The sequence below is a fragment of the Diorhabda carinulata genome, chromosome 9 (genome assembly GCF_026250575.1).
Source record: "Diorhabda carinulata isolate Delta chromosome 9, icDioCari1.1, whole genome shotgun sequence".
Lineage (NCBI taxonomy): Eukaryota > Metazoa > Arthropoda > Insecta > Coleoptera > Chrysomelidae > Diorhabda > Diorhabda carinulata.
In genome coordinates, this window is record NC_079468.1 from 18366603 (window position 1) to 18378983 (window position 12381).

Genomic DNA, 12381 nt, shown 5'->3' on the forward strand with positions numbered 1-12381 from the left:
TTATACACACCCCGTATAAAATGAAAAATTTTTCAACATAGATTTAGATATGTCTGACCTTGCTAAAAGCAACGAATCAGAAACCATTTTCATATATTTGAGGGTATCCTCGTAAAAAAATAATTTATATGGGTCTGCAACGGTCAAATTTTTAACAAAAAAATTAATAACTCAAAAAGTATGCATTTTCCGAGAAAAGTTCTTAGACAGAAGTATACTAAAATTTTAATGTGATAATATACAGGGTATTCCATTTAAAAAAACAAAGTTAGAGTCGGTTCTACCAGAAGTCGGCCATCTTTGAAAATATTTTAGTTAAAAATATCGTATCCGAAAACTCAAACGTAGAGATTTTCATGATTTAACTATAAGTATTTTGTCATATAGTTTAAACTCGTCGTGGGACAACCTGTATAGGATATAGGATATACCATGTTTCATTAACCAACTTTTAGAACGATGCTGTAAATGTGAATAATTCCACAATCTTCTTTTTTTTAATGACAAAATAAAACTATATTCATTGTTCTTATTACTTCAATATTTGAACTTGTACTGTTTTAATGAAAAAACACAAATATGATAATCAAAAATCGTAAAACAAACCTGAGTATCTTTCATGGTTTATAAATGGAAATTCCGCTGGCGCTTGAATTCCAATGTTTTCATATGCTGCTAATGTAGCTCGCCAATATTCCGAGGTTGATAGACTTTAGTTTTTTATTGATGAAGCGCATACAGGTTTTGTCCCTAGTTTTTTTTTCTGGTTAATGAATTTCGATTGTCATAAGTTACAAAGTCTATGTATGTTTTTTGACCCTTGATTTTTGTTTAACAATACATGATAGGAAGTTAATACTTGAGCATATAATTTTGTTTATTTATAATTTTCAGGAAGTGATTTCCCCGAAAACTATTTTAGTCCTTCTTATAACAAAATTTACTCCGCTTACCCTCTTGGAAGATATCACCTCTTTAAGGTAGTTTCTCAAATTTTGCTAAAGATAGATACTTCGTAAATTCCAATCGCAACTACCAGCTACTTTATAATTGGGTAAAAATACGACCCTTGTCTCATCAATTATCAAACCTTTTTTTGACGTTTAGTTCAATTAATATACCGGTTTATTTAATTTTATCCTAGAACCGATAGATTCCAAGAAAAAACAAGTAAATAAAACATCAGCAACGTGGAAAATAGTAAAGATTGACGAACTCACAAAATTTCAAGTTTATATATTTTAAACATGCGAACAAAAAAATTATTCAATTAAACTCACTATCTATTTGTATGCAACACATTATACAGTACCGATCGAATGAATATATCAGGCGGAGGAAAATAATTTCGCGGTATTCAAGATCCAATCATTAATTTAAAATCAGACATGCTGAAATTTTTCGCTTCAATAGCCAGTAAAACATGATTTCTCATTTAATTTTTTATCGTATTGTTGGATCTTTAATCTTTTTTGTAAATACTGAGATGTCTGTCCTATTTAAATAGCATCACAATCATTATAAAGTACTTGATATATAATACAAGGTGGTGCAAAAAGAACGCATGAATTTCAAATCAGTATAATTTGCTTTATTTTGATTACAAAATTCTAAATAGACTCACATGAATACAATGTTTATATTATCCAAATTATGACTTTGTTCACTGTTTGTATTGAACTTTTAGAAGATTACTTCAGACAGATGGTGTCCTTCCGCGTCGATACACATCAAAAGTCTTTCTTCGAAGTTTTCCATTACTTTTGACAATCATCGTTCGGGATGAACTGCAGCGAGTATCGAGACAAATTCAGAGTTAGAGCACGCCGCCTAGTGGAGCGGCGAGGACTTTGTCTACATTTTGTGGAGTTCGCGCCGTGCGAGGACGACTTCTGCTTCATAACTGATCCAGTTGTGCGAAAAGAGGCAACCCAACGAAGTATTGTGCTGTGATCAGTATCGAACCATTTCGTGGAACATTGAACTCTGTGCGGAAAAGTCGTTGAACAGTAATAACAGATTCATTACTTTTGAAGAAATCTTCAACAGCGAAAACGCGATACACCACGGTCCACTACGCCATTGCTACTAAAACTGGAGACTGGATACCCTAACCTACAAAACAACCAGCCCCCGCCCCTCCACTCCGCTCCTCCTACTCCTACTACTCAATTCAAATTCATGCGTTCTTTTTGCGCCAACCATTATTACTACTTCTTTTTTTGGTTTAGTAAAGTATTTGGATAATGTATTACATGACTTTCGCTAATATTTCATTTATTGGAATAATTCGATAGTTGTAGAGAAGGACAAGGAAAAGTGTTTTAAGATTTGACGTTTAGTTCCTTAATTGATATTAGTCTTGAACATCTTATTCATCATTGTTTCAGGATAATTATTTTCTTTTAACGCAGTTTTAGACTTTCGAATAAGTAAGCATTTTAATACAAAACCTGATAGGTTAATAGCTGTGTTGCATACCATCCTATTTTATGTAATTATTAATTTTATATAATGTGACATCAATTTCGATTGTTAATTGACGCTGTGTATCGAATTGATTTTTAGATTTCTGTTTTCACCCTCCTTTTTTTGATACAGCAGTGATGCAGACAACTATATAACGGGAAAAAATTCATGGGGTTTTGATAATGAAATAACTGAATGTCTTCGAAGCTGAAATAATAAAAAATTTCAATAGAATATGTCCCATACTATTCAAATAACTTTCCCGTGTATGTATTTTCACAAGATGCGATTTAATCAAGACTAATACATTGTTGTATCTTACCATAAGTTAACCATACCCTAGTCTTCTTTCTAGGTTTCAAGCGCTTTTTCCCTCTTTAAATTCGTATGATTCGAAAAATAATCTTTAAAATGATAATAGACATGAATATTTATGTTAGTGATGAGTTTTTAATCAGTACTTTATAGGGTTTGGCAATGAAACGGGAAGATTTGGGGTAGGGCTTAGAGCGCGCGGTGAAGTGGTAAGGAAGACAGTCACAGGCCTGCTGGGACCCGAATGGTTTGCCATTTAGTCTACATTGGAGTGTTGGAAGGGCGAGCATCGAGGTTTTGCAATTAAGGCTTATTATCAACGCTAACCGTGCGATTGAAATGTGAGTAAACAACACCGAGCAAACTGGATCGACGTCTACAAAAAGAGTTGGTAGTGCCAGAACAATTCGAACGAACCCCTGTAAATATCGAACGTAATCGACAAGCATTGTTAAGAAGTCAACGTCGATGGACCGTCCGTCACGCCACACGCCTTCGAATAAGTGACAGATCGGTGAGAAGGATACTCCATCAAGATCTTCGATATCACCCTTATTGAAAACAGGTTGTTCAATCTCTTCATCCGGGTGGTAATTAACAGCGTCTCAGATTTTGTGAGGTTATGCTTGCCAAGTTGGAAGAAAATGATGACCAAATTAACAACTTGTGGATGAGTGATGAGGCACACTTTCCACTCTCAGGTGTTGTAAACAAACAAAATTTCAGGTACTGGGCGGAGGAGAACGTTCGTTTGCTTCATGAAACACCTTTTCAGGCTCAGAAAGTGACAATATGGTGTGCAATGTCAGCAAATGGAATCATCCGTCCGAATTTTTTTGAGGATGAGGCTGAAAATGCCGTTACTGTTAATTCTGAGAAATACGTTGGAATGATTCGGAACTTCCTCATGAAGTTAATGAACTTACTATTTCCACACTACAAGAATTTCAATGAATGCGGTGAATGTTTTGTTCCCAAGACGCGTCGTTTCTCGAAACGGGCATATCGCTTGGCCCCCTCGGTCTCCCGACCTTACTGTCTGCGACTTCTTTTCATGGTCTGATCCACCCAGGACAATCCCGGCCCTCAAACAACGAATTCGTGACGAGATTGCAGCAATACTTGTTGATATGTTGAGAAGAGTTGTGCAGAACTTTTAGGCTCGACTCCATGGACATTTAGCAGATGTAGTTTTAAACATTGTATATCAAATGGCTACTCTTTCATTTCCCTTTAATGTATTAATAATTACAAAAAACTATTATTTCATCAATAAAATTATTTACGAAATCTTCCCGTTTCATTGTGGAACCTTTACTTATCTATTTCGTGTTGGTTTTTAATCATACGATAAAATCAATATCACTTGAAAATTACTCAAATCATTTTAATTCCACGTGTTTCGATTTTTCTTTCGAATAATATATTTGAACTGTAGATAATAATGCTTCACATTTTTGATCGTATAATTTGTGCTGTTCTATAAAAACATCGATTTTTTCCACTGACATTGGTGAATGCAAACGAACTACATTTTGAATACACTTGGTTCAATATAATGGAATTTTTCTGCATTGTTATTATTGTTGATCGACTTAAGAATACTTGCATAATCCAAAACATATCTATGATGGAAACTGACTGGCAAATATTTCATCTATTTTGTTTATTTAATTCCTATTGCCCATTCCATTAGATTGACAGAACAATTTTTTTGTAATTTCCGTAATTTGTCCACGTACGTTTTAGCCTTTTGTTGCATATGGTATCATCTGTTTTTGACTCTTGACTTCTTCTTCTGAGATGTAATCTGTAACATTAGACTGTCACAAGTATTTGGTTGAGTAAAACTCACGATTCCTCCAATTTTTTCAGGCTACTTTGGCGCATCTAACATTGAATTAATTAGGGTCTTAATACGCATTCTAAAGTCTTGGATTCGTACTGAACTGACTTTATGTAGTTATTGGGAAATGAGAAAAGATAATTTTGAAAACAGAAAAGCTACAAATATATTTTAATATGGATAAATTAGACCCAAAAGTGGAGCAATGTCGTCCTGTTACCTGAATCTAATTCTATTGCAAACAAAACATCTAAATCACGTACTAATGCAAGAAGCCTTCAGCTTTAGGTTTAACTCAAGTATAGATCTAATGTGCTTATGTTGATAATATGTTTTTCTACGTACGTGCGTTTTAACCCACTTTCCCGCACGCATTTTAGTTTTGAAAGTGTCACTTTCCCGCACTAGTGCGGGAAAGTAAAATTATGCAAATTTTTACCTTATTAGATAGTTTTTTACTTCTGAGATTATAACTATTGTTACTACAGGTAATTAAATATTTACGAAATAGTCCATCAAATGAAATTTAAACCTTTTCTAGCTTTTTGTAGCATTTTTAATTTTTTGAAAATATAAAATAATACAGATATTTTTTATATAAACACGTAGTTGTTACTAAAACGTCAAAGTTGTTCAAAACGTCTTGGAAGTGACCGAATAAGTGCAATCTTCTTCTAAATTAAACCACATTAAACCGAATCCGATACAATAATATTAATGGATTCATCCGACGAAGAACTTCCCGAAGCCATTTTGAAGGCTGCAAATGAAACTAATTCCGAGCTGTTACCTGCCAAATGACTTAAAACCGTTGCCGTCACCGTCATCGTCATCTTTATGCGACCTGCAACCGATGCCATCCTCATCGACGTCATCTACCTTCCAGTTGAAACCAAATAACTCCACTGGACCGGCAATTCTTACTAGTCTACAGAATGCAACAAATTGTGTTTTCAATATTAATTTTTATAATAATTAGTAGTTTTTAGTTTTGTATATTATTATGTTTGTTGGAATAAAATAATTTTAGAAAAATGGGTTGGTATACTTTTTTGTATATACGGTCGTAGAAAAAATAATGTTCCCAACTCATGCGTAAAGTGTGTTTCCCGCACGCGAATGCAGTTGTCGGGCAAGCGGTCAAGCACTTGTTAGGAAAATAACTATTCCATATATTTCTGACACAAAAAATTATCATTGTGCCTGCTAGCTACTCCACTTGGTTTAAATACATAATTTTTTCCGTAACACGAAAGAAGTTTGACATTTTATCTTTGTTGACAGATAACAAAATGTCATTTTTTACGAAATTACTTTTTCCTCGTGTAACAAATGATATTGTATAAACACATAAGCAAAGGTAGATATTTTAGATTATTTTATTATACAATAAAGTTACATTTCCTTCATATCAAAAGTGCAATTATTAAATCTGCAATGCAAGAATGACACGTTCCTTGAACTATTGTTGATGTACTTGGTCGCAAATCCGTTGTTATTTCAGCACTATTTAGAACCACACGTTCTAAACACTTTATTAGCTATTTCTGTCCTTTGTGCTACCGATTTGTCAACGTATCCTTTAGCGACCGTTGATGGCTTCCAACCGCCATGTTTCTTTAGCCTCGCTGGTTTAATTGTCGCTGTAAGTACAACATAACCTACGAATTTCAAAATACAAATTTATTATCGATAATTTTCTGATTTGAATAATGTTAGATTATAATTTTTTCAATATTAAATCATAGCTTTTCCCGTTGGAGAAAAAATTTGTGTATTATACACGGGAAACATACTATATTTCAGCTTACGGTTTTTTTTTGTGAAAATATAACCTTTAACCTTAACCTAAAATCTAGTACTTATTTCCTTTGTATAATAAATAACTATTTCGCCTCATCATTTCCGTACAAAATTTGTATACACCTTTTATATTCTTCTATCTTCCAAAAGCTCTTCTACTAAATCATGTGAGTGTCCACTTTCAAGTCTTTCATTGTATATTGTTTTTCAAATTCGTGGAAGACTAACAATACTCTGTGAAATATATTTAGCATTAAAGAAAGTATACAATAAAAACAAAACTTGAGTACCCCGTTTCCCTGATAAATCATTTCCATTTAATGAAATGAATTATCGTCGCCCTTTCAGTATCTATTCAAATTAATAAACTACACGTTTCAATTTAATTATACATATGAATCTGAAAACTGAGTCAAAATGTTTATTAGTTATTAGTTTTTTTATTTTACATGTAACCACATAAAAAGAAAGAAAAGCAAAGGTATGGAATGAAATTTCAATGAAAAAAAAAAAAAAATAAAAAAAAATTGTTAAATATAACACATTAATTTTTAAATGATTTATTAATTATTTATGCAAAATAATTATTAAGAATTTGATTGCATAAAGTGTATATATAATATTTTATATAATCATTTCCGGTTTATTTTTTACTTAGTCTTAATATTAATTCTGAATACACTGTTTATACAACCCAGTTTCGTCTTCAGAGACTGAAGGTAAACAGTTTACCTTCAGTCTCTGAAGACGATAACTTGGTTATAGAAACTTTAATATTTTGAAAATATATTCTGTCGTTACTCAAAGGAGAAAACAACTACTTTCCTGGCTAATGCCTCGACGAATATTTAAATACATCTCCTCTGATGAGCGTGATGTCAATCGACCTTTTTGTTGATATTAATATTCCCAATGGCTCGCAGTTGCAAGGAGGAGTTTGTAACCACTGATTAGTTTCGACGGTATTACGTCTCATCAGAGTGGTTTAACAACTCTCGTTGAGAGAATTGAAGAAATCGTCAAAGAGCGTCGCTATTTGGTTCATGTAGTTAAGTGGAAGCCCAATAAGCTTTGGCTGGGAAATGTTTAACTAAATCTTTTGAATCAATTTATCTCATTATCACTTGAGAAATAAGTATCTTCGTATTTTTTTATCTAAACTATATTAGCGATCGCTATTAAATTGAAATTAAGCAAACACGTCACAGAAAAGTTAGTATTATGATTAAACATATTATTATACTCATTCGCAGAAATACTAGATTAAAATTATTATACACAGTCATTAATTGAAATACAAACATTCTATTACTGACAAGTAAAATTTATTTCCTAGTTGCTACAGGCATCAATTAAACAAAAATTACATACATAATACGTGGTATTGAATTATTTCATTACTTACGTAACAGGCTAATATCTTGTTGAAGTATTGTTAATTTTGTATTAATAGTGAAACTTTCAACATGAAAAACTGTAGTTTCCTCAGACTGTCGATGCCAATTACATGTTTGAAACAAGTCAAAGTACATCCAATATTGACACATTTCATATGCTTCTGTTATACATGCAACTACGTTACTATGAACTATGGAAATCGTGATATTGTGATAAAATTTAACTTATATTGTACCTTATCACAATGACGTTTTCTTTAAAAAAACTGGACTGAAATTTTACTAATCGATTGAATTTATTATTTTCACTTTTTTTGACAATAAAATGGATGCCTGTTACAGCAAACCAAATGAAGAAATGAAAATTATTTAACTCAAAAAAGCATGCACGTCTTCTATTTGAGTTACACAATAAATATAATTAATTAATTTAAGAGCTAAGTTTCTTTCAAAATGTTCACAATTAAATTGCATTCTACAATCAACATTTTGGCAACAGTGTTAACATCGAATCTGTTGCATTTTTTCGTCGATTGCTGATCTATCAAGGGAAAAGCTTTTTCAACGATTACGTTTTGTCCTGGGGAGCAAAGTAATATTGACAAATAATAAGGAATTATGAAAAGCAATATTGACTTATCATCGATTAAAAATCGACTTTCAATTTCTTACTTTTGAGATTTTGCAGTTGGTCTAAACATTTGCTATCGTCAATTTTGACGTTGTATTGTGATAGGATACGGAAACTTGATTCCATTCAGGAACATCTTTTAAAGTCATTCATGGTAAATTTTTTGTGTCTCTGTATAAGTTTTCAGTCAAAGATCGTAAATATTGTATTGCAATAATGTACATGTTTTTAATATCCTCTTTAGACCTGTTTAGAATTTTCTTTGTCCTCTTTGAATTTACGCAAAATGGAAGTCACTTTCAGTGGTCAAAATCTCAGAAACATCAGCCTTCTCTGTATCTTTGATTTAGTTTTGATGAATGGTTATGAAAAAATGAACAAGTAGCCTTTTTTAAGGTCTCGTTCTGTTGCCTGCGCTTGGCCACGATGTTAACGAAATGTAAAAAGCCTTACAAAAGCCGGACACCGGGTGTATTTTAGCCGGACTCGCAATCAAAAAGCCTACCTATGTCCGGATTTATCCGGACGCCTGACAACGCTACATATATTATATACCAATTCATATTCTATGAGAAAACAAAATACGCAAGTCATTAATTGTGCCAGTTATGTATGCGTTGACAGGCTGCAATACGTCCGGATTATATTGGAAAAACTGTCATCATTAAACGAAATGTCAGAATCAGTATCAAATTTTTACTTACTGCAATCGTAAAGCAGCAGATTATAATAGTATTGTGGCAAAAACAGTAAAAATTTTCCATATATCTTATAAAAACCGGCAGGAAAACAACTATTAAGATAAAAAGTGGGTCAAAACTGATAAGCGAAAATAAACTTCTTTTCAGACCTCAACAAAAGTTATTCAACTTGAATAGGTCCGTAACTAGGGGAAAATAAATAAAAGTTGATAATGACAGTTAGCTTATAGGTAGTCTAGGGGCTGAACTTAGTAGGCTTTTGGTACCAAACTGCTTAGAAGACACTACACGAGTGAGAGTGATTAGAACTGTGCTCAAATAAAATAAATCTAAAAGAGAGCGAGAAGGAAAGAAACTCTTCAAGAGATACTGGGAAAATTAAATAGCATCGAAAAATCCGTTGAAAATTTAGAAATTGATAAAAGGCAGTCGGAGATAGCGGAAACAAAAAAAGGAAACCTCAAAATAATAATAAGGCAGTACGATTAAGTTGGAATTTCTGGAACCGTTGGCGATATTCATACTAAACACACTCTACACTACCACTACACCAACACTAAGCGCGTTTAGATAACCAAGTTATCGTCTTCAGAGACTGAAGGTAAAGTATCGAAACGCGCGTCAGACAGTATAATTGTGAGTGTTGGTGTAGTGGTGGTATAACAGTATATTCAGTAAGGCAGTACGATGAAAAAGTCACAACACAAGAAACGAGATTCAACGCACTAGAAAAACAGATGAGACAACAACAAACAACATTGTAATATGCTGAATAGAAAACGAGACACGCAGCAAACCATAAATAACAACATTAAAAAGAATTGATAGCAAATTTGATAACGCATGATCTTAAACATGTCTTAGAAATTTAAAAGAAAAACTGGAACCAATATTAATAGTACTGTGGCAAATAAATGAGTGAAACAAAGCGAAGACATAACAAATTGTGTATGACTTATTGGGACTGGTATTATTTTCGAATTATGATGGGGATATCAAAGTTATGGAGCTTTTACCAAAAAATTTTTGTTCTTGCTCCGAAAAATCTTTATGTTCAACAGAATTATGTCCTGCAAGCAGTCTTATTTACAGTATTTATATATTTTAATACTGAGTATTCAGAAATACCGAATACAGAATTGAAAACTTTTTCCATCATACGTAAAAAGTCAGAAAAAATAATGGTCTGAAATTCCTTGCATACCTAATTTGAAGCAAATACGAGGGCCGTTTTTGTTCAACATCCGATAGGCTATAAATAAAAGACAAGTTCATATAAAACAATTTTTTTATTACCAAAATATTGGTACATTTACGGTTACTTTTCGACATAATTACCGAAGAGATTGAGAGATTGAGACATTTGTCATATATGTGGGCAAGCTTTTTAAAGCTTTTTAATACCCTCTTCAAAAAAAGTTACCGCCAATGAATTCGAGTAGAGTACAAAACAGACCTTGAAACTTCTGGAAATTCCGTAGACAAAGCAGTAATGATAAATATGCGGTTTTCTTTGACCATTCTGTCACGACTCATTCTCCGATGGATATTTGCAGCACTATGGTTTTTAGCATGTAAAAAACGAATCACTCTTCGCAATTCACATTTGGCGGGAACATCAATAATAGCGGACACGTGGCTGTAGCACAGCGCCAACTGACGCCTGAATGTCAACAATGGCAGAGTGTGTAGTCCGAGAGCTTAGCAGCGCATACCCGCGAAGCGTCTGCACGGAGCGATCGGAGGTTGAAAATAAAACGGCCCTTATATGTTCAACTTACCCATGAGTCACCCACAAGTTATTAGAGTATAGTTTTAAGTGGTACACATGTATTCCAAATGCCCATCGGTTCTTTATCTCTTTAACAAGACATTGATGAGGTTTTCCAGTTCCTACGGTCATCCATTTGTCCAGGATAATTTATAATTTTACTATTTTCAGAAGTGACAGTGCAACAGGACAAATTTTAATAAATGGCAAATCAAGAGATCTTAAACAATTCAGAAAAATGTCGAGGTATATCATGCAGGATGATTTAATCCAACCAATGTTAACAGTAAGAGAATCTATGATGGTAGCAGCGAATTTGAAATTGGGATCCACTTTAGTAAAATCGGATAAAATCAAAGCGGTATGTAATAAAATACATTATTTGTATCTTTTGTTGCTCTTGTTATGTTGTATTAATAATTTATTTCATCCATTATTTTTGCTATGATATTTCCTTTCAAAATTTGAATGAGTCTCATTATTAATTTTGTGCTGGTCAGCAGACTACTTCGTGAGTGATTAGTGAAGAAAATTGAAAAAGGGAATTCCATGTTCACGTGAAAAACATAAAAACATTATGTGTGGGTCAAATAATAGAATTAGATCAAAACATGCATGCATATCAACATTAGGATGGATTATAAGTAAATAGATGTATGGAAGTTCTGCGGCTCGTTAATATGAATTATAATGAACAGATAACAAGATTATGGAATTGTAGAGAAACTAAATACGTGAAACCACCCGTAGAATAGTATTGGGAAAATTATTTCAATCGAATTACACTACGAACGAGTCGACTAGGTTTATAGTAAAAATACCATTCAGCAAAATCTGTGAGAATCACTGCAAGGGTCGATTAATAAATTCAAATCATTGGAAAGGATTCAGAAATGAAAAATTAGGACATATATCTACCTTAAGTACACAGTCATTCTTCTAGATATTAGAATAAATATTGGGACTGGGATCCCATCTCGGAAGCTTCCATAGCTGTAATTTATTGATTGATTGAAAGGAAAGAAATCGGAATAAATGTATTATCGAACAATGGTTCTAATTCCTTTCCAGTAATGAAATGTTTTTAAAAGATATTCACACATTATATCAAATGATTTGGCATTCAAAGAAATCAAATGATTCGTCATTTCTTACTATTTTAACCGCGGGTCTCGAATATTATATGCAGTTAAACCTAGAACATTTACTAAGCAATAAAAGTCTCAGTATACCGTTATAATAATGATAATAATCATTTTTTAGAGAAGGTAACAAAATGAGTATTTACACAAGCTTTAGAATCGTTCTCAGTGGAGAACCGACACCCATAAATATTGAAAAGTAGGATCCGTGAACCTGGTACAGGATAAAAATAACACTTTTACATTCAATTGACAATTCGCTCAAGTTCATCCAGGGCTTGATGGTATTGTTAGAATTGTAGACCA

General features: G+C 32.9%; 1 protein-coding gene across 2 annotated transcripts in view; it reads left to right on the forward strand.

The window, feature by feature from the left end:
* Positions 1-12381, forward strand: part of LOC130898184 (ATP-binding cassette sub-family G member 1-like) — a 76693-nt gene that overhangs the window by 48763 nt on the left and 15549 nt on the right. For both annotated transcript variants that reach the window (XM_057807273.1, XM_057807274.1), the window contains exon 3: positions 11105-11294. In XM_057807273.1, the coding sequence (XP_057663256.1) occupies positions 11105-11294 (190 nt within the window). The remainder of the gene's footprint in view (positions 1-11104; positions 11295-12381) is intronic.